The sequence below is a fragment of the Pelophylax lessonae genome, assembly GCF_965119305.1.
Source record: "Pelophylax lessonae genome assembly, chromosome: 1".
Classification (NCBI taxonomy): domain Eukaryota; kingdom Metazoa; phylum Chordata; class Amphibia; order Anura; family Ranidae; genus Pelophylax; species Pelophylax lessonae.
The window spans coordinates 524,778,181-524,801,960 of record NC_138768.1 but is presented as its reverse complement, the minus strand read 5'-3'; the positions used below and the strand labels follow the sequence as shown (position 1 = coordinate 524,801,960).

At 41.4% G+C, this 23,780-nt stretch overlaps 1 protein-coding gene across 1 annotated transcript in view; it reads right to left on the bottom strand.

Moving 5' to 3' along the window:
* Nucleotides 1-23,780, bottom strand: part of DNAH6 (dynein axonemal heavy chain 6) — a 473,665-nt gene that overhangs the window by 344,514 nt on the left and 105,371 nt on the right. The window contains exons 19-20 of the mRNA XM_082248007.1: nt 21,882-22,094; nt 11,433-11,525 (exon numbers count right to left, since the gene is read on the bottom strand). Of these exons, the coding sequence (XP_082104133.1) occupies nt 11,433-11,525; nt 21,882-22,094 (306 nt within the window). The remainder of the gene's footprint in view (nt 1-11,432; nt 11,526-21,881; nt 22,095-23,780) is intronic.

The following is a 23,780-nucleotide window of genomic DNA, read 5'->3' as shown; positions in this document are numbered from 1 at the left end:
ACGGGATCACCACTATTCATTGCGAGCTCAGAGGAAATAAAACATGAGGATGAGACAAGCAACAATGTGATTAATCTATCACAAAAGATCCTAACCGTGGGGGAATTGAGCCTTTTATCGAAAGGATTGAACTTTTGCCCTCATACACATTTCGATCCGTTTTCCACGATCTTGGATATTAATAAATTTGTCCGGAACTTGACCTTACGCAAGCATTTTCTGAAGGATGATATAGCTTTACAGGTTTCTCAGGATGTGGACAATGGTTTGGGTGTGGATCAACCTGTGACAATATTGGGGGATAATGGCCCAGAATCACCGAGATCTTTTAGAGAACATTGTGCGACCATCGATCTGGAGGACTTAATGATGGAAAATCGAGATGCTGTACAGGAGAAAGAGGATAATGTCAACAAAGTTTCATTCAAAGTACCCTCATATTTTTATCCTGTTCAGTCACGGGTACCCCAGATGGACACCTTTCAAAAACGAATCGAAGAGGACATTTTTGAACTGAAACAAACGGTTCCCAATAAGGTACAGGTGAGAAATGACAATCTGAATGTACAGGAAAGGAATGCTTTAATATCTTTGATGGAGGATAACTCTATTGTTATTAGGAATGCGGATAAAGGGGGATCGGTAGTCATATTAGACAAAGGTGAATACAAAATGGAAGCTCTCAGGCAATTGTCTGATACGGATACATATATAAGACTAAGTGGTGACCCCTTGAATAGGTTCAGAGCCATTTTGCGAGAGCTTATTGATAGAGGTGCCTCTATGGGTATCCTTACCCCTAAGGAGTCTGATAAACTGATACCGGAATATCCCATCACCCCAATTTTTCATCACCTCCCTAAGGTGCACAAGGGGGCACGCCCGGTTCGGGGGAGGCCCATTGTCGCTGGCATCGGGTCTCTCAATGAACGACTGGGAGAGTGGCTTGATGGCCAGCTTCAACCCATTGTGCACACTCTACCCAGTTACCTAAGAGATACTATGCACCTCTTAAATATCACCAGTGAGATTTGTTGGCAGCCAGATTACCAGTGGATGACTTGTGATGTAGTGAGTCTCTACTCTTCAATTCCCCACAATCTAGCTCTAGTAGCTGTACGTTTTTCACTTACCCACTATACTGATCTGGCTGAGGTGGCCAAGACATACATTTTGGAGGTCTTGGAATACCTCCTTGGGCACAATTATTTCATGTTTGATGGGGTTTACTATCTCCAGAAGTGTGGGGCAGCCATGGGGGCTATTTTTTCACCCTCCCTGGCCAACCTTTACATGGGGTGGTGGGAGAGGGTCCACATTTTTGGAGATAGTAACCCCTACAGGAATCAAATTGTCATATTCTTTCGTTATATAGATGATTTGATCTTTATCACTAGACAAGGCCTTCCTTTTGACCTATTTTTGGAATATCTTAATCGCAATGATTACAATCTGGCATTTACTGGCCAATTCAATGTTGATAGGATTGATTTCCTAGATGTTACCCTTGAGCATCGACAAAATCAGGTGGTCACTAGCCTATATAGGAAACCCTCAGCTGGTAACAATTTGTTACATGCTGACTCTAGTCACCCATTTCATACTCGAAAGGGTATACCGGTAGGTCAATTCCTTCGTATCAGAAGGATATGCAGTGACTTGGACGTTTTCAATAAAGAGTCAGCACTTTTGTATAGACGCTTTTTGGCTAGGGGTTATCCAAAATGGACCCTTGACAGGGCATACTCTATTGCCCTTAATAGGGACAGGAAAAGCCTCCTTACACCAAAGAGACATTTCAATGAATCTAAGACTTCTGGCAATAATGGCTCCATTAATCTCACCATCCCATACAGTTTGGAATTTAACAGGATCAAACAAATTATCAATAAACATATTCCCATTCTGTATGGTGATAAGGACTGTGCCAGGATCTTAGAGGGAGGAGTGAATATTGTCGCCAAGAGGGCCAAAACACTGGGAAACCAGTTATCCCCAAGTCTGTTTAGCACTACAATTAAAAATACATCAGAAACATGGTTGCATCTGAAAGGTAATTTCCGATGTGGGGCTAAGGACTGCATTACATGTCCCCATATTCTAGGGGGTGTTAACTTTCAATCCTCTATTGAGAACAAAACATACAAAATCAACAGGTTTTTTAATTGTAACACTACATACCTTATTTATCTCATTACTTGCAGAGAATGTTTTGTACAATATGTGGGTCGCACCACACGAAAACTTAAAGACAGATTTAGGGAACACCTTAGTGATGTCAGATTGAGGAAATCCACGAATGTGGCCCGACATTTTAATTTAGAACATGACGGTGATCTGTCTTTGATATCGGTCCAAGTGATCGAACGTGTGGTTGCTCCTGTAAGAGGGGGCGATGTGTTCCGCCTTCTGTGTAAGCGGGAGGTTTTCTGGATTCATAAACTCCAGACCCGCTTACCTGGCGGTTTAAACTTTGAATGGGATGTTACTCACTTTTATTCCCAGTAATGATTCATGTATCTATTCGTGGGTACATACATTTAACTATACATACAGAGAGGGCTACCTGTATCCCATACACATACATGGTACATGTTTCTTTGATTGGCCATTCTATGTCTTAGTGTTTCTTTGTTTCTTCTTCTTTTCTTTTTTTTTTTTTTTTTTTTTCTCATTTCTCCTTCCCTTTTGTCCCATTTCGGTCTCTGCATCTTTTTTTTTTTTTTTTTTTTTTTTCTTTTTTTTTTTTTTTTTTTTTGGAATGCATGTGTTCATCGATATATATGCATGTTGTTCCGTTCGGCTTGCCTCCATGGCTATATATTTATGCAATGTGTGGCTGATTCCTTTATGGATATTGATTGCGCTATATGCACGGTGGTTCACACATGTGCATGCTATACTCTGTGTTCAGTATGATCTAAGTCGACATGTACACGTAAGCATATATATAAATATATATAATTTTTTTTTTGTTAGATCGATGTGGGATATGCCTGAGATGTTACCAATGTCTTGGGTATATATCCATTTAAATGTCCCTATTTTTATATCTTTATAGGGGATAATAATACCATTATGCTGATAAAGACACACAGGATTTCTATGTTTATGCATTTATGTATTTATTATTATTTTTATGGTAATGTTTAGTGTTCTTACATATCTCATTGGTTATTTTTATATTCTTTCGATTGGGTGGATTGCCCTATGTATGTGAACACAGTTGCAGATATACCACTCAATGGATGGGGTTATACGTTTTTGGGGGTTGTGCTCATACCTATTACATATGTGTACAATTTCCCCCCCCATTTATCTATTTGTTTCATATGCTATATGGACGTGATGTATGTGTTTGTGGTTACACATTTATTATTTTTATGTGTACCACTTATATATTTACACATATATGCTCTTCATGACTATATTATACACCATTTCTTTTTATACCATAGTTCCATCTGGGTATGAACACATCTATATGCTTCCGTTTTACTGTTTACTTTTTCTTTGTCTTTTTTCTTTTTCTTGTTTTTTTTTTTTTTTTTTCCCCCTTTTTTTTTTTTTTTCCCTTCGTTTTTTTCTCTTCGTTTTTCTCTTTTTTTTTTTTCTCCCTTTACTTTGTTTTTGTTAGTTTTTTGGCTTCTACCAGCTGTCTTTTTATATTATCACTACTGTTTTTTCCTTAGTTTTATTGAAAGCTTTTTCGCATATGCATTTATAGAACTTTTTTGCTATGCGTTTTTGGACAAAAGGTGAAGCAAAAGCAAACATACAATTCCTGCTGGGCTGTTTGTGTGCCCTTAATTGGGATTTAGTATCTGCAGCTGTGTGGGCTCAATCAAGCACATTCTGGGAGGTACATGTTATTTGAAATGCCTTTTCCTCTATATATAGCAGTGTCTTGTATTGTACAGCATGGTTACGACTAAGCGGAAGACTCCGTGAAACGCGTCAACCGCCGTGCTCCCCTTTTCCCCCCCATGTCTCCGACTGTTTTGGTTTCATCTTGGATGATTTTATCTTTTTGCCTGCAAAATAAATTTGGATTTTAACTTTTTGCATCTTCAACCAGTTGTGCGGCTTTTTGTGCTCTTCCATTTGTGCCTGTGTCACACAGTCCCCTCCCCCCACACATGTCAGTAAGCGCCAGGCATACATTAACCCCTTGATCGCCAATAAAGTTAACCCCTTCCCTGCCAGTGTCATTATTACAGTAACAGTGCATATTTATAGCACTGATTACTGTAGTAATGTCACTGGTACCCCCAAAAGTGTAAAAAATGTCAGTTAGGGGTCCGATCTGTCCGCCGCAATATCACAGTCCTGCCAAAAAATTTACTAGTTTAAAAAAAAACAATAAAAATTACATAAATTTCCCGTAGTTAGTAGCTGCAATAACTTTTGCTCAAACCAATCAAAATACGCTTATTGCAATTTTTTTTACCAAACATATGTAGCAGAAAACAAATTGGCCTAAAATGTTAAAAAAAAATTTTTGGGGGGAATTTCATATAAACTTATGTTTATAGCGCAAAAAGTAAAAATCGCACAGGTGATCAAATGCCACCAAAAGAAAGCTCTATCTGTGGGGAAAAAAAGGACATATATGTAATTTGGGTACAGCATTGCATGACCGCGCAATTGTCAGTTAAAATAATGCAGTGCCGAATCGAAAAATATGGCCTGGTCAGGAAAGGGGTAAAATCTTCCGGTTAAAAATACGCTCATCCGATATTCGCAACTACCATATAGCCTGTCATCTCACCAGAATTGTTGACTGGAATGTCCACAAACCCTTCAAAGACTGGGTCTCCATTGAAGCTGGTTTCACTTCTCTCGACCTATCCACGATTCCGTGGATCAAGACGTCCTTGGTTCCCGCCGACTTGGGATGACACCCCTTAATCAGCTCGACGTTTCGCACCTTTCGTCGGGCATGTAAAACGACAGCGATCTCGGCGACCCTGGGCCCTATGACCCCTATACGACTGAACCCTGATTTCCCCCCGGGTATGACTAGCACTTACCTTGCGGATCATTGGCCGGCTGCTCATCTGCGTATCCACCATGTCAGCGTTGGCAAGCAGCTCTACCCTGTCGCCTCTATTGCACGGAAAGCCAAGTGTCCTCCTATCCAGCCTTGGGCATTTCTACTCCTAAGCCACTTTGTTTCATCCTTCACCCGCAGGTTTCCTTGTACGGACTCCCCGTCCCCGTTTGATGACCTCTGCCAACAAGAGGGCCCCCTTCGCAAACTGGTATCGATTACCCATTCCCTTCTCTTTTCGCAATCTGGTCAGGCCGTGCGTAAACGGTGCGCCGCCTGGGAGAAGGAACTGTCCTGTTCGCTTTCTGAGGAAGACTGGGAACAAATCTTTCTTAAAAATCACTCCCGGAGTGCTCCCGGAATGTGTCTACCCAAGAAAATGGATACAAAATTGTATCTAGGTGGTATCGAACCCCGGTGCTTCTACACAAATTCTTCCCTTCTGTCCCCCCCACTTGTTGGAGGTGCTCTTCTGATACTGGATCCCTTCTTCACATTTTCTGGTCTTGCCCGAAGTTGTCTTCCTTCTGGCGAGAAGTACACAGGATAACCACACAGGTCACCACCTATGCCCTGGAATTCACACCAGCTCAATTCCTTTTACATCATACCCCTGCCTCGCACGCTTCTTACACAAAGTCGTTAGTGATCCACATGCTCAACGCAGCCAGACAATGCATCCCGGTGTTGTGGAACTCGCCGCTGCCTCCGACAGTCAAACAATGGCTCCGCAGGGTGTCTGCTATAGCAGAGATGGAAGAACTCATCCATGTTGCCCATGACACCCCCGCTAAATACCATAAGAAATGGGCTTGCTGGCTTCACTTTGTCAGCACCCCGGAGTTTTCCATGCTCTGCTGTTGAATGAACAACTATTCTCTACTTGCCCTTTCTTCCAGCGACCTTTTTTGATTTTACTTGACCTACCCAGGACTACTCTTCTTTCCCCCCCCCCACCTTGGTGTTGTGGTATGTATGCGTTGAGTGTATGTGTGTAGGCCCCCCCCCTTTTTTTTTTTCTCTTCCCCCCCCTCTCCCTTATCCCCTTCCCCCCCTCCCTTCCCCTCCCTTCCCCTCCACTCCCCATCATGAGTCGCCTTCCCTCCTCCTCTGTGCCCTCTGCTGGTTGGTTAAGCCGACTGGCGAGCACTCCCCACGCCTTTTCTGAATGCCTTCTTAACCACTTGCCGACCGAGTACGGTAGTACTACTGCGGCAAAGTGGTTCGTTATCGTCTGACGACGTAGTATTAACGTCGTCAGAGACTCCCTCTTCTGGGCGGCGCTTGCGCACCGCCGGAGGCTCGCTCCCGCTGTTTTCATTCACAGTGGGAGTCGGGCCAGGGGAGGAGCAGCGGCGATCGCCGCTGCTCTGCCCCGATCGCCGGGGATCTAGTGTGGAGATCCGCCCGCCTGTGTAAACACAAGCGGGCGGATCTCCATAGTGACAGGGAGTGACAGATCGGACTGTTCAGCATAGCTGGACATCCGATCTGTCCATGACTCACACAGTCACCTCCCCCCCTACACGTCAGTAAGCACCAGGCATACATTAACCCCTCCCTCTCCAATAAAATTAACCCCTTCCCTGCCAGTGTCATTTTTACAGTAACAGTGCATATATATAGCACTGATTACTGCAGTAATGTCACTGGTACCCCCAAAAGTGTCAAAAATGTCAGTCAAGGGTCCGATCTGTCCGCCGCAATGTCGCAGTCCCACAAAAAAAATCGCAGATCGCCGCCATTACGCGTTAAAAAAAAAAAACACCAAAAATGACAGAAATCTTTCCCTTTGTTAGTAAACGCAATAACTTTTGCGCAAACCAATCAAAATACGCTTATTGCAATTTTTTTTTACCAAACATAGGTAGCAGAAAACAAATTGGCCAAAAATTTTTTAAAAAATTGGTTTTTACATCTTTTTTGGGGGGAATTTCATATAAAAAAATGTTAAAAATATTGTTATTTTTTCAAAATAAACGCTCTTTTTTTGTTTATAGCGCAAAAAGTAAAAATCGCACAGGTGATCAAATACCACCAAAAGAAAGCTCTGTTTGTGGGAAAAAAAGGACGTAAATTTCGTTTGGGTACGGTGTCGCACGACCGCGCAATTGTCAGTTAAAGTCGCACAGCGCCGAATCGCAAAAAGTGGCCTGGACGGAAGACAGCAAAATCCTCCGGTGGTAAAGTGGTTAAGATGTGCATCGTAGCTCTACCCCTCCTATCACCCCCTCCCCCCCTCATGGGGCCGGTCGCCGGACCCCGTGTTGGGGGAGGACGTAGTGCTTGGTCCCTTCCCCATGGGACACTTGCCCCTTTAGGCCTTGCCCGTCGTGCCTTTCCGTGTCCTGCCTGTGTCCCTTGCTACACCCTGCCTTGGATGGCCTGAGGTTATTTTGTCTCCATGTACTGATTCCTATGCCGCCCTCTGTCCCTATGGACCAACGGATGCCTACACTTGTTGAGGAGTTTCTCTCCTCTCATATTGTTTATATACTGTTGTGTATTATTTTGCACTGTTCACTTTATATTGAAATATGCTATTTTTGAGAGTATTATGTACCTCTTGTTTCTATATGGCGTTCATTTCATGTAATGCTCTTTACCCTTTTCTTAATAAATTGTTTTGGAAAAAAAAAAATATGCTCATTGAGAATTTTTTTGTCAAAGACATGTAGCTAAATACATTTTGGCCTAAATATATGACAAAAATTGAATATAATGGATATTTTTTAACTGTCAAAGTAGAAAAATATTGTTATTTTTTCAAAATTGTTGCTTTTTTTTATTAATATCGCAAAAAATGAAAAGCGCAGAGGTGATCAAATACCACCAAAAGAAATCTCTGTTTGTGGGAAAAAAAGGACGTAAATTTTGTTTGGGTACGGCGTTGCATGACCGCACAATTGTCGGTTAAAGTCGCACAGTGCCAAGTTGCAAAAAGTGGCCTGGACGTAAAGCAGGAAAATCCTCCGGTCCTAAAGTGGTTAAGGTAGTGCTCGTGAGCTGCCACATTCAGTCAACAGGCAGACCGTTGTTGGTAAAGAACAGGAGATTTCTGATTGTCTAATGCCCCATACACACATGCAGATTATCTGCAGACTTTTGTCTGCAGACTTACCTTTTCTATGTAGTGCAAGGGCCTGCCGGATTGCATACAAATTGAAAGTGTTTAGGTTTGACCTCATATTATATGGTTTTGGTAAGTCTGCAGACAAAAGTCTGCAGATAATCTGCACGTGTGTATGGGGCATTATACTACTGTTTCTAATTTAGACAATCAGCAATTTAGAAAAAACGCACAATATAAAAGTTTAAGTTATTTGACATAGTAATCATAGGCAAATTTTGATCTTTTAACGGAATTACACTTCAGGTATATCCAAATGGTTACAGCGCTACCCCTTTATTTCAATGTGTTAACCTAAAATGATATCTCGCATTACCGTATTTTCCGGCGTATAAGACGACCCCCCTATTACATGATCTACCGGTAATACTTATACTTAGGTTACCTTGGAGATATTATACTCGGCGTATAAGATGACCTCCCATTTTGGGGGATTTTTTTGAGGTTCAAAATTAGTCTTATACGCCAGAAAATACAGTAATTATTAAATCCAAAAAAACTGTGAAAAATTAAACCCCCACTAGAAGCGGATGTGTACAGTATATACAATGTTAATCTGAAGATGGACTTGCTGCTTTTACTAAAGTTTAAACCTCAACCTACTAAAAATTCTTCTCACAGTGCTACATGTCTAGCTTATATAAATTCATGTGTTATCACAATACCACTTTAAATGTTGCATCCAATACTATTACTCTTTCAAACATGTGTATATCATATAGATGTAGTGACATATATAGTCCACACTATTATTAGGCAGTTCTCATAGTCCTTGCAATTCTGAAAAAAACCTGATGGCTATCAGATAATCATTCACACTTACCAAGGCATGAGCCTCAAACTACTGAAAACACTATATCACTACCCCTTTAGGTTATTATGTATAGCTTATGTCAATTTATGTGTTGTCACAATACTACTTTAAATTCTGCATCCAATCCTAGGATTCAATTTAGTGCTCAATTTTAATAACCTACAGTGTAGTAGATTGTTCTACCACATTGAGCTGCTACTTTAAAGTGACCCTATAAGAAAAAAAAGGAAAACTTTAAAAAGCACTGCAAAGCAGACTGTGAAAATGTGCACGTCCTTACCCCTGGTATTCCTATGCAAATTTTTTTCTTTTAAGATTTTTCAGATTGGTCATGTTAAATGTTAGTTTCTCATGGAGATGCTATCAATGATCTTGAGATTGTGTTCAAAGAAACACATGTCCACACTCTTTATAGTTCTAAACGTCTACATATCATTAAATGAAATTATATCCATCTGTTATTCAGCACAGGCTAATTTGTAGCCTTTATGTAAGTGTCTTCTATCACCGGGTATACAAAACAACTCTGTCATATCTAGCACACTAGTCGGCATCTGTGCACATGACCTAAAATTCCAAAACTCATATGGCGTACTATATTCAAGTACCTGGTATTACACATTTAAGTTCATAAGGTATAGGGGAGAATAGGCTGAAATAGAGTTTCCTGCTGTATTATAATAGGACTGTTTGAGACAGAGCCGGACACTTTTGCTTAACCACTTAAGCCCCGGAGGATTTGGCTGCTAAAAGACCAGGGGGTATTTTGCGATTCGGCACTGCGCGACTTTAACGGACATTTGCGCGGTCGTGCGACGCTGTACCTAAACTAATTTGACGTCCTTTTTTTCCCACAAACAGAGCTTTGTTTTGGTGGTATTTGATCACCTGTGCGATTTTTTTGATCCCGCGCTATAAACAAAAAAAGAGCGTCAATTTTGCAAAAATACCAATATTTTGCGTATTTTGATTGGTTTGCACAAAAGTTATCGCGTTTACTAACAAAGGGAAAGATTTTTGTCATTTTTGTTGTTCTTTTTTTAACGCGTAATGGCGGCGATCTGCGTTTTTTTTTTTCGGTACTGCGACATTGCGGCGGACAGATCGGACCCTTGACTGGGTCGGCTGTGGCTTGAGGTGTAGGGACACTGATCAATGGTCCTACATAGTAGAACCGTATTTACACAAGCTGCCTGCCTTTCTCCCTCTCCCCCGACGATCGCAGAGTGACCAGCGGACATCGGGTCCGCCGGTCACACACACGGGGGGGTCCGTGACCGCGCGGGAGCGCGCCGCCTGCCACGCGCGCTCGCTCCCCAGACCCTCCCAGGCTAGTGACGTTTATATATGTCACTTTGCCTGTGAGGGGCTGACCGCCGCAGTATATTTACTTGCGGCGGTGGGCAAATGGTTAATGGCCTATAAAAAAGCCTTAACTACAGCATAACCCGTTTTGCTAAATTGCCAGGTGTGACAAACAGTTCCACTTGGTCCAGGACAGGTTCTCCAACAGGGTTTATTGCCAGTGGCACTTTTTTAGGTACACTGGTGGTAGCAGAAGCACTCACAAGCTGTGTAACCCCTTCCCTTGTTGCACCTCCTTCAACCACCACATAGCTTGCACCCATGAAACAACCCCTACCCTCACCATTCCGGAAAGTACAATAAAAAGGGCTGTTGGCCAGATAAAATACTAACATAATATTCTTGTGCAATAATTCTTATTTACATGAAAATGATTTTTAAAAGGCTTGGCTATTTAGCCTGACCATAACATACTAAAAAGAAAATGCAAAACCACTATACAATCCCTTTAAGACACTGATAAACCCATGCATGGCAGTCTTATTTCTTCCTCTGCATGTCCCACAGCTGCCATATGTTAGTATAACCAATGAAGAAACAGATGTAATAAATGTATCCCTGCACTACTTTCCCATTATCTACAGCAGCCTTTTCTCAACCTTTTCAACACAGAGGAACCCTTAAAATAAATTTCTGGTCTTGGGGAACTCCTGCTAAAAATTGAAAATCTAAAACTAATGACACATTAGTGTGACAGTCGGTGGGAAGAATGCTTCTTACTCCTGTCATCATTGGGAAGAATGACTCCCTAACAGATAGCTAAAAGGAACAATGGTGTCATTGGGAACTTATCTGAGAGGCAGAAATTTCCCATTGCTCAAGGAACCCCTAGCAACCTCAGGAGGAACCTTAGGGTTCCATGGAACCCTGGTTGAGAAACCCTGATCTACAGTATATTAGCACAATTAGGAGGACCTTATTGCACAGGTAGAGCTTAAAATAGACAGTTTTTGAGGTTACATTTTAATTAGCACCGGGGGCATCACTTACCAAGGGAATAAGAACAAGGCACTATTATTGACAATAACATTAACAAATGTATTTCCCTTCATAATAGAGTTTCTTCTCACCTGAATATCATCAGTTCCACCAAGGATAAACACATCTTTGGAGTCCCGATGTGTAATAGCAGTAAATTCAGTGGTTTTCCAGGAATCCTCTACCTGCACAAAAATATTTTTTTCTTAATCAGAACAAAATTCTTAAAAAAAAGTATTTGTAAACACTAATGATTGTATTTAAATCTATGAAAAAAGCTATAGTGTTTTTAAACATAAAAGCAAAAATAACATTTTTAAATTAACACAACATTTATTGGCATACAGTACATGTTAATATGCACATTTCTAGGTAAAGGTACATTTATGGCTCGTTTCCACTGAGCTTTCTGGTACGGTACGGTTCGGTTCGGTACGGTACGCTATTTATGCCGTTTCCATTGTGAATGGTACCCTAATTCCGAACCATACCGTACCACTTTTTGGTACCCTTTCGTTGGGGTACCAATCACATTAGTACCGTACCAACAGGGTGGAGCTACACACTGCAGAACTTTGATTGGTTGACAGAGAATCGTCTATCACAGCTTTCCTGCTACACCACGCCTATCATGAAAGGGTACTATTGGCAGTGGAAACGCAATGTGTACCGTTCCGAACCGTACCGTACTGAACCGAACCGTACTGTACCACTCAGTGGAAACGAGGCATTATTTTTAAACAATTGTGATACTTTTTCTTTAAAGCTGAAGTTCAAGCAAACACCTGATTACACAATTAACCATTTGCCATTCAGCGTATGTGTATATACATCCTGGACAGCAAGGGGTTATATCAGGATCATAGTTGCAGCTGCAGCCATGATCCTGGTACCATTTTTCTTTCGTGTAAAAGTGATCCAAGTGGCGATCAATGATACTGATATTGTGTGACATAAAAAATTGCAACAGCCACCATTTTATTCTCTGGGGCCTCTGGTTTCAGAAAATATATAATGTTTGCGGGTTCTAAGTAATTTTCTAGCATAGAATGTTGATGTTAACATGTGTATGAAAAAATGCCATAATTGTCCCGCAAGGCAAGTGGCTAAAATACATATATATAGGGCTGAATAACTGCCAGAGGATTTCTATTTCTGTCCACCCAGTCCTAAGTATTACACAGCCCTGTTGGACAGCAAAGCCCTGTCTAGCAGGACAGTAGATCTGATTTTTCTCTATTGCAGTTAAGTAACACATATAGATTTCTTCACTTCTATAACCATGTTACTGGATACTGAAAGAAGAAAGGTGAGACAGTAAAACAGTTTATAGTGGAAAGGAACTAAAATAATTGAAAAGACCCCCAACCAAATCAGTGCATGACACGGTAAAGCATTCTTAAAACAAAAAAGTGTTCCAATGTCTCATATCCCAAAAAAATACAAAACCATCACTTGTATGGGTATTTTGTCTGGTTGGCTTCCACGCCCTCCTCTATAGAAGGCATGGTTTCCATGCACTGCTCTTACAATGGACAAAAAGTTGGAATAAATGGCACTATGATATTAGCCTATGTTTGCACTATATACCAATAGTTCTGACTGTACATGAATAATAATTTGCATGGCTAGCTACATCCACTGTCCTGAAATGAGAAATAATCTTCTTACTTTTGAGATATGTTGTAGAATTAACACTGCCAAAAGGGAAATAAAAAAGCTAGCATATTTGCAAAATGAGCGTATCAAAACGTCCACTGTGCATGAGAGCTAAATGTTAGTTGGCAAAATTTGATAGTTCCAGTAGGTGCAATATAATGTGATTACCCTTACCTGTAAAGTGTGCGCTGTCATGTAATAAGCTAATGTTGTGAGATTATTTTTTTATTATTATCAAAGGGATTGCTATGAATAATCCATGACTTTAACAGAACATTTGCAGTAAATTTCAAAAGGCAATTAAGATAAACGTGTAGCTGTGGGTAGAGGTAGTGATACTGCACTAGTGACAGATGACTTCCTATCCAGTAATTCCACTGAATCACACTACAGTCAACTCTTCTGGGCTATCCACAGCCTCACACATTTTTAATGCACTAAAATTAGTTTTCAGTAGTGAAACAGGAACTCTGCTCATTTCCACCCAACTTTAGACTGAGTTTGTTGCAAGGCTCATTTCCTACATTATTACCTATCAACCACCAAACAAGATAATTCCAATTTTCAACAGTTGCGCTTAGACAGTAGACTAAGAATTTAACTAGCAGTAAACCATATCAGCCAATCAGAAAAAATCTAAATGATTCCAGGCTGTTTCTGATATACATGTAGGCAGGTTGTCTACTGTATTGTGAGTTTTTGTTAGCTACCTGGCTGCTCAGGTCAAGAGGAAGAGATTAATGTTTCTTCCTGCCTTCCCTGGTCACGTCCGCTGGCTTTTTCTGTGGTCCAGCCTTCTTCCCGTGGGATATGAAATGGAAGAGCTTAAGGTCCCTGGGGATGCTAGAGAGCGGGCACATGGACAGGAATCTTGCAGAAGCTTGCTGGGACCTGTGGTCTATCTCAGGAATGCCGTCTCTTCAGGACAACCATGACTATGGAAACCTCTACTTGAGCTCTTCCAAAAACGTTCATAAAGGGACTTAACTTTTGCAGGTACACTGGGGCAGCAGACTTGAGATAGCTAGGAACAAGATGTTTATTCATGTTATACATGTTCTGCTTAATTTTTGGTAAAAATTGTTTCAACTGCTTTGAGCCTGGTCTAAAGTCATTAAAGGTGTGCATGTTGGATCCTAAAGAACCTGGTAAACCACTATGGGGTATGTGTAACACCACTACAAATGGGTAACTTGCAAGACTTAGAAGAGGAAGTAGTTGCCATGGATACCCGAAACGAAAAACAGCTACAGCAACAAGTCGTTTGGCGTGGTACGTGGTTAGGTCGGTGTTCTGGCTCCCTCCCTAGTTGTCCGTCTCCTCCGATCACTGAGAGCAGACTCGTATTTCAGAGATATAAAGACTGATCACTAGGTAAGGGAAAGGACAGAGTTAACTTAGGACACGTATAAGATCTATGCTAACGCTTTGTGTCAGGCAGGGTTTCATTCCGTTACTGGGAGTGAGGTAAAGGAGGTACACCGGACTGGTGGAGTGGGCAATGGCTCTGCATGTCCCTCCGGATGCAACACATACATCAGTACAGGAGTGTAGTTACTTGGGGCGGAACATCTTCTGGAGGAACTCTGTAAATTACTGCTGCACACAAGTAGCTCATCTCTGAGTCCGAGACTGCCTTAATGTTTGATGCTTCACATGACAGCAGCCTCTACCTGGTCCCAGGCATTGGTGAGCATGCCTTCAGGCTAGGTGTTACCCAACGTGCACGGGCGCAGTAGACCCGCCCACATACAGTAACACTAGTTACTGCTTAGCGTGATTTTGAGTAGAAAAATCTCATTGGGAGCAGAATTTAGAACTAAAGCTGTCCTTCTGCTTTGCTGTCACTGTTGAGCGAGTACGGTTTCTTAAGAAGATATAGCAGTTTCTCATCTATGGTCAGCCTGACACTTCCCTTTTTCATCATGGAAAGTAACAAAGTAGATGCTTTCCATGCACTTATGAATTGCAATAACTAATATGCTTCTGTATCTGGGGTTTTCTGAAAATTACAGTGTAATGCAGCTGAAATTAACATTAAAAATATATTTCAGTCTTTTTTGATTGCACTTTTTCTCCCCTCAGGCTACTAAGATAATTATGTTGTATTTCCAGCAGAAATTAGGTTAGAGAGCCTCCAGAAGACCTTGTTCTATTCGGATAGGTGCAGCATGTATTCAGATCAGCCACTAATATTATGGAACCATAATACTAAAACTGCACATATCTTTGATAGTAAATGAATGTGCTTTCTGGCAACAAACCATCAAGTAAACCAATATTATAATAGTCTCCTTCCCTATTTATGCAAGTTTACATGTAGTAACTATTGGATATCATTCTTTATCTTTATTCTTACTTTGATTACTATACAGGGTGAAAAACTTGAAAAATTACTTTAATTTATTTTTATATATTTTAACCAAAATGGTATTATAAGAGGACATATGTACAATAAGATCAAAGGCACAAATCCACGGGTACGTTAGACATTGAAGCAATGATTATGTGTAAGCATTTTCCTTCTTATGGCATTAAGGTACTACATGTAACTGTTTGTACAAGTACTGTTGTTACTCAAGGGGATATTCAAGCATCATTGTGAATCAACATACAGCAGAACAGCTTCAATATTAGGAAATCAGTGAAAAAAAAAAACTTAAAAGAGAAGTTCAGGAATCTCAAAAAGAAAAAATCATACTCACCTAGATGGTTGCAGCACTGTTCCCAGCTGCAACTGTTCCCTGCCGCCTCTAAGGCCCCTTTCACACACGCTGTCAGTTTGTCCGTTTTTCATCCATCCGTTGACGGATGAAAAACGGACATCAATGCATCTCTATGTAAAAACGGATGACAACGGATGAAAGACGGATAACAACTGACGAAAAACGGATAACAACTGACGAAAAATGGATGACAACTGACGTTGTGTGAAAGGGGCCTTAGACTAAGAACCGAACAATCAAACACAGTTGATTGCTGAGCTCCTGTTCTTCAGTCTGCAGAGAGCTGGTGACTCTCTGCTCTTCCCCACACTGGGCTGTGGAGGAGGTGGGAGCAGTCGGCTCAGCCTTAGCCGGCTTTGGCCATCCTTTAACCACTTTAAGACCGGGCCTATTTTTGACACTTGGTGTTTACAAGCTAAAATCATTTTTTTTTTTTTTGGTAGAAAACTACTTAGAACCCCCCAAACATTATATATATATTGTTTAGCAGAGACCCTAGAGAATAAAATGGAGATTGTTGCAATATTTTTTATTACACCGTATTTGTGCAGCGGTCTTCCAAACGCAATTTTTTTGGAAAAATTTAAATTTTTTGAATTACAAAATAATAAAACAGTAAAGTTAGCCCAATATTTTTCCAAAATGTGAAAGATACGCCGGGTAAATAGATACCCAACATGTCATGCTTCAAAATTGCGCATGCTCGCGGAATGGCAACATACGTTGGTACTTAAAAATCCCCATAGGCGACAGTTTAAAAATTTCTACAGGTTACCAGTTTAGAGTTACAGAGGAGGTCTAGGGCTCAAATCATTGCTCTCACTCTAATAATCGCGGCGATACCTCACATGTGTGGTTTGAACACCGTTTACATATGTGGGCGGGGCTTCCATATGCGTTCACTTCTGCGTGCGAGCTAACGGGGACAGGGCGCTTTAATTTATTGTTTTCCTATTTATTTTATTTATTATTTTTGATTTTTACACAATTTAAAAAAAAAAATAAAAAATGTATCATTTTTATTCCTATTAGGCCATTTGCACACGATACTACTGTTTGAGCATCTCCTTTTGGCCTCTTGCACACAATACTCCTGTTTGAGCATCTACTTTTTCCAGACCTTTTATTTTTGTATGTATTTGCGAGTATTTGAGAGTATTCTCGAGTATTCGCGAGTATTTGCGTGCATTGAGGCTTAAATTACTGACCAAAAATGCAGATTTTCTATTTTGTTCTTACTGAAGAATGCACAGCGCTTGTTTACGTACCTGTGTGCATAGGCACATTACAATTAATGGGCTGTATTTTAGCTCAAAAAGCTGTACTGAGCATTTTCAAGGAATGTAAACATAATAATAATAGAAATAGCCATGACAGGACCTCTTTATTGTGAGATCCGGGGTCAAAAAGTCCTCACAAGTACACTAAAAAAGAAAAGAAATGGTTAAAAAAAATTGGCTCTTTAAGCCAGTTGCTTGGCAATGATGTTTGACGTCGCTCCCAAGACCATAGAGTCGAGTGAGGGCCATCTAGCCCTCACTCGACTTCCTGTCTAAAAGGATCCGGGACTGGATCGTTTTCCCCGCTGCCGGCGGGTCCGGTAAGTGGGGAAAAGGACCAGGACGCGGCGGGAGGGGGGGGCACCTCTTCCGCCGCACCGCAAGGGTGATCCCGCGGCGATTCCGCTGCTGGGACCAGCCTTACCTGAAATCCGATCGCCCGCCGTTTTTAGAAATACTAGGGTTATGGCAGCTATCTGCTGCCATAACCACAGTATTTAGCATCAAAGTAGCGACGTACATCTGCGGTGGGCGGTCGGTAAGTGGTTAAAGGGTATCTTCAATTTTGTAGAAAAAAAATAGCAAATAAAGAAAAAATAATATAGTGTATATGATTGCGACACAAGTCATATTGTAATTGAATGTTATTAAAAGTTACCTTTCCTTATAAATCTGCAGCTCTGTAATTTTCTGTAAAATGCAATGCAATATGGCTACCTGGAGGTGTTCTGTACACAGAATGTGTACAGATAGCCCCATAGAAACATTATTTCCTGCTTGTGTGATTGGCTTACTGATTTTCCCAGAAGTCTGCCCTAAAATACAAGTCAGGTTTCAGGCATCCCCTGCAACAAAAATTTCATTTTTGGTGAGCTACTTTAAATAGGAAATTACATCTAAAGGAATGCAGGCCCACCAGTTTTCCTAACTAGTGCCCTGCAGGTGATGCAGCTGGTTGATAATTATATAACCACTCCCATTAGATTTACTTTCCCACACAGACACACAGACAAACAAACAGTGATTTCTTCAGAATAACAAAAGGTAGGAATCTGCAACAAAGTTTATTACAATCCTTGTAATGTACACAAACCACCCAGAGGGAAATGTTTTTTTCTCCAGAAAAGTGGACTTACTTTTTAACTGAGTGGTTTATGGGTGTGTGCAGGGGGGTGCGGCAGTAGAAACACTCCCAGTGCAGAGAAACATAAATATATTGTAACTGAAGTTTGGCAATACAGAACAGGCCTGATGAAAAGGAAACCCAACCAGGAAGACTCACAGCATATAACAACCGACAGGCAGTAAAAGTAGGCCTTAGGTGTGCCGACAGCAACTGTCTCGAGGAATGGAATGTGGCCTTACCAGTCCGAACCCAAGTCAGGAGGCTTCTAGATAGGATTGCATGTCCCTGTGATTTCCTTACTCCTCCGGAACCTCTCCCTGTCCCTACTCTAGCCACACACAAAATACGGAGCCTGGGGCATAGGCATCCAATCAAAAAGCTGCCCCCTGTGACCCAGGAAACCTTAGAGAAACGAAGTTCCTCTTGACTTCCTCTCCCTCTGCAATGCCATTAAGGTTGAGTGCCACCTGCAGTGCTAAAAGCAGACTGCACCTGCCTACACTCCCCCCTCTTTAAAAGATGCTGTCCTCAGCATCGCAAGACGGTAAAGAACAACATGAAAATTGCAATAAACATAAATAAGGCACAACAGGGAAAGGTTCTAACAACATAGTCAGAATACATTGAAGGGAGCTGGCCATGGGTAGACCTCATGGGGAGAGGACCTCAGTGTCCTTGCTGGAATCACTGTTCAAGCAGTCATTTTCAGTTTGTGGCTTCTGACCCTCAGGTGTAAAGAAGTCGGCAGGGCCAACCATACCCCCTTCACCTGGGCTAAAGCTGACTCCTGGGACACCTTCTTCAGACATGTAGTCTAACTCAGCAAAGGTAATGCTCCATAAACACCCAAGAAGAGCCTGTCAGAGCGGCTGCAGATGCTCGGGGTATGGCATAAGTGAAAAGAGAGATACGCTTCCCATTGCGTATTATATACAAACAATTTATTAAAGAAACTAAAATTGCATGTACAGAAAATAAACGCTCTCCTGTAATTGGGGTCATAACTATCTGGTGAGTGGCTTGTGCATGTGAATGTCGGTGGAGAAGAGACCCACGAGTTCACGGGTGATTTTTTGACTTGAAAGGGCTGGGAAGAGATCGAACACTTTCTGGGTTTGTGTTGTGTGCAGCAAATAGTTGGAACCGTTGAGTACTGTGTTTCACTTTGCACATTGTATATTTTGTATTGTTTACTGTGAACGCGATCAATATCACATTTTTGTTATTTGTCAGGTTTTAATGCTATATGATGTGCTGCTACATTATATATTTGAATCACTTTGTTTTTTGGTAAAAATTCCCTGCACAAGTGTAGGGGTATTTATTCACCTAATTTATTAAGACACACCATCAAAAATATTTCCAGCAAGGCTACAAACATTGAACATAAAAGATAAAAGAACAGAGTCCTCAGATAATTTCTCAGGAGTTGACTCTACACATCGGAAACAGCAGTTTATGTTCTAATTTCTCTTTGGGCATTTATCACTTTACCTAAAACTCTCTTTAAGAAAGCAGGAAGTTGCACATCAATGTCAAATCACATACAACTTTAATAAAGCCAGAAAAAAAGCACACTGCCTCATTTCTTTGGGCCTTCCCTGTCCAACATTTCACCCAGTACGGGCTTCCTCACAACCATTTCCAATCAATCCTGTATTGGGTACAACACTAAAGAGGAACTGTCCTAGGTGGGGCTCCAGGCTTGGAATGGCAACAGCTCTCCACATGTGCATATCCTTTTAGCAAAATTGAATTAGGACAGTCAATGGGGTCAGCAGAGGCTTCTGGACTGTCCATAGAAATTGTACTGGGGCTTTCTTCTACTGAGCCAGTAGGAGCCAGATGCTCCATTGCCAGAAGAGGCAAGTACTATTCATCGGGAATCTTTTATACTGGCGGAACATCCATGGGGTCATATCCCTCTCTATTTCCAGCATTTTAGGAAGAGCAATCGCCACTTAGCACACAGGGTTCTAACAGGTTGCAGTGGAGTAGTTTCTTGATGAGGTTGAGATCCTCCGAGATCATTTCATACTGGAGTTGGACGAAAGGGCAGCTTCTCCACCCGATAGGGGTTATGCTCCCACTTAGGATCCAATTTACTGCCTCTTTCGCTTTTGGTGTTCTTCACCAACATCCGGCCCAGTGGTTTTACATGGTCCTCGTAGGTTTTAGAGAAGATAAATATAATGTCTAAGCAGACTAACAATCTAAAATTTGAAATCTCCCAAACATCTCTCCATCAAGCGCTGGAACGTACTGCATTACTTAGCCCAATGGGCATGCGATTAAACTTGAACAGTCCCAGGGGTGTGATAAAGGCAGTCTTTTCATGGTCTTGGTCTCTCACTGGTACTTGCCAGTAGCTGCTTGCCAAGTCAAGGGTTGAGAAATACTTGGATTGGCCTGATGCCTACTGAGGTAACGGGTAGACATCCCAGTGGGAACAGGCATTTAGTTTGCGATAGTCCACACAGGCGTCATTCTCTAGGGAGTTGACAGTTAGCTCCGTGAACAGCCAGGCCGGAACCTGATACAGGTGTGCAGCACTCCCCAGTCTCTTCTCCCACTCAGCCAGGGGAATAATGGACCCTTTAATCTTAGGCACCAGGGCGAGGGCCAATTCTAATGATGCCATTATGGCTCCTCCTTCCACACCCGCTGCAAGAAGGGAGATATCCTGCCAACAGCCACCAAGTGTGGGTGGGTGCAGCATGGTGCGCGCCAGAAGTCCCAGTGCAGAAAAACAGAAGTATATTGTAAATTAGGCTTGGCATAACTGAACAGACCCAGTGAAAAGGTAACTTGATCAGGAAAACTCCCAGCATAAAACAGCAATGTGTCAGTGTAAGTAGGCTTCAGGTGTGCCAACAGTGTCTGTCTCGAGGGGTGCCCTATCCAGTCCGTACTCAAGTGGGGAGGTTTTGCGATAGGATGGCGAGTCCTTGCGCTTTCCATACTCCTCTGGAGCCCCTCTCTGATGCTAAGCACTTTCCCTACCAGACAGGTAACCTGTCCCTACTCTAGCCAAACCCAAAATATGCACCATGCTTGGGAGGCCAGAATCTTTTATAGACTCAGCTTGACCCAAAGATAGCTGCCAGTCACATGGTGCACAAGCATCTAATTGGATAGCTGCCCGCTGTGACTCAGGAAACCATATCAGAGCTAAGTTTTGCTTGACTTCCTCTCCCTCTGCAATGCTGCTGTGGTTGAGCGCCACCCACAGTGGAAAAAGCAGATTGCATCTGTGTACAAGTTGTCATACTCGAAATTCTGTCATTAACAACTACCGACACAATCACTTAAATTCAATTCACCTAATATTGTGTCATGCCCTTGCTCCCAAAACCAGTGATGTATAGCTGTGTCACTGTTCCCTTAATAACTATCAAAATTCTGCTGAATTTTGGCCCACAATAAGAGTACAAGAGGCTAATTTACTAAAGAAGTTTTGAATCATCACAATTTTTTTGAATGAATATTCCTAAATACTTTAATAAATTAGCCACATAATAGCTGTTGCATTCTAGTGATCCTGCTGCTGGCAAGATGTCACCTGCAGCCAAATCATCAGTATGAGAAGGCCCTTACACACAGTCATTGGACCTAATAATGGTAGTAACCAAGCATGGGCTAATTTAAAACAATTTTTACAGAACTATATTAAAAATTATTTTAATAGATCAGAAATTTAAACCAGAAAACATAAATCCGACATTAACATAACATAAAAGTAAAGTATACCTTTTTAAGTATAGTCTCCAGTGATGCCTCTCCAGAAGCCTGTCCTGATATGTCCTGAATTGTCTGGGCACACTCAAATGCACCTATCGCAATAAGCTTTTCTAAAGACAGTGGGTTCTCAGAGTCTATCAGTGTAGCATCGATCTCCTGCTCTAGGGCTGCCCAATGCCTTGGTTTTAAACATGGATTTCTTAGGTCAGTTATCACTGGTACCTGTAGAATACAAAGTCATTCATGTATTTTTTTTTTTATTAAACTGTAATAACTGCAACTATAGATACATTTATAATTTAACTGCCCAAAATCTTTTGTTGAATTATTTATAATGACCATGTCACCATGATATAAGGAAAAAGTATTAAGCAAACTAAGGACAAACTTAGATGCAAATAGGGATGGCTGTCATGCACAATAAAGACGTAGAGAGGAGTAGATTTTATTTTGCTGCAGAAGGGGGACTTTTGTATCAAACTACTGTACACTATTATAAGTAATGTGATCATTGCTCGTATTTAGCATTGCCCTGCAATGTATCAGAATTTTCAAATGTCCCCCAATAGATTTTAAAAAAAAAGAAATACTTTTCACCCGAAGAAATGTGCCTTATATTGTATTTAATTTACTACTCCATTGTTTCTAATAATAACCTTCACTACTGTACTGTTATAAACACTTTTTACTGAGCTGATTACACAAATGTTTCATATTAAATAGTGCATGCATTGATTCAAGTAAAAAAAACACATAGCACACATAGCAAAGCGAAACAGACACACCACAGGACAAAAATGTGATATTGACCGTGCCCACAGTGAACGATACAAAATATAAAATGTGTAAAGTGAAACACAGTGCTCAACAGTCCCAATTATTTGCTGCACACAACACGATCCTAGAAAGTGTTCGATCTCTTCCAAGACCTTTCAAGTCAATAAAACACTTGTGAGCTCGTGGGTCCCTTCTCCACTGACATTCACATGCACAAGCCACTTGTGAGTGGCTTGTGCATGTGAATGTTGGTGGAGAAGGGACCCACGTGTTCACGGGTGATTTCCTGACTTGAAAGGTCTTGGAAGAGATCGAACATTTTCTCGGTTTGTGTTGTGTGCAGCAAATAGTTGGAACTGTTGAGCACTGTGTTTCACTTTGCACATTTTATATTTTGTATTGTTTACTGTGAACGCGATCAATATCACATTTTTGTTATTTGTCAGGTTTTCATGCTATATGATGTGCTCCTACAGCTAGCTATTGCCATTGGCTCCTGCTGCTGTCAGTCAAATCCTGTGATGAGGGAGCAGGGAGCAAGACCAAACCGCCCTTTCTGTGTCCATGGACTCATGAAGAATAGCTTGTCAGCAAGTCTGCAGGTGTGCACACCAAGGAGCTTGCTATGGGGGCACACCAAGAAGAGGAAGAGCCAAGAGCACCAGTGGGGGACACAAGAAGAGAAGGTTTGGGGCAACTCTGTGCAATTCTCTTGCACTGAGCCAGTAAGCATAAACCTGTTATTTAGAAAAGAACAAGGCCACACTCCATGGAAATCCTAATGGTAAGTTTATTGTGTATAGCTGGTTGTAGATACAGTCCCAGCCCTTAGGCTACACCTCTCTGACGTTTCTCCCTTCCTTTGGCTTAATCAGAGAGTCACCCAGAACAGTGAACTCCTTAAGAGGCTGTTTTAGAGGTTCGGAGTGGTGCAATTTTTTTTTTGGGCATTTCACAGTGTTTTGATAACCGGTAAAAATTGATGGGTCTAGTTCTATTTTAAAGAGGAAATTAACTTAAAAAGTGAAGATTTGCTATGTTATAGAGAAATTTTTGAAATTTTAATTACGCCTAAACAGTACAAACTGAACCCAGCGTTGCTGGTAAAGGGGAAGAGAGTGCTGGGGGTTA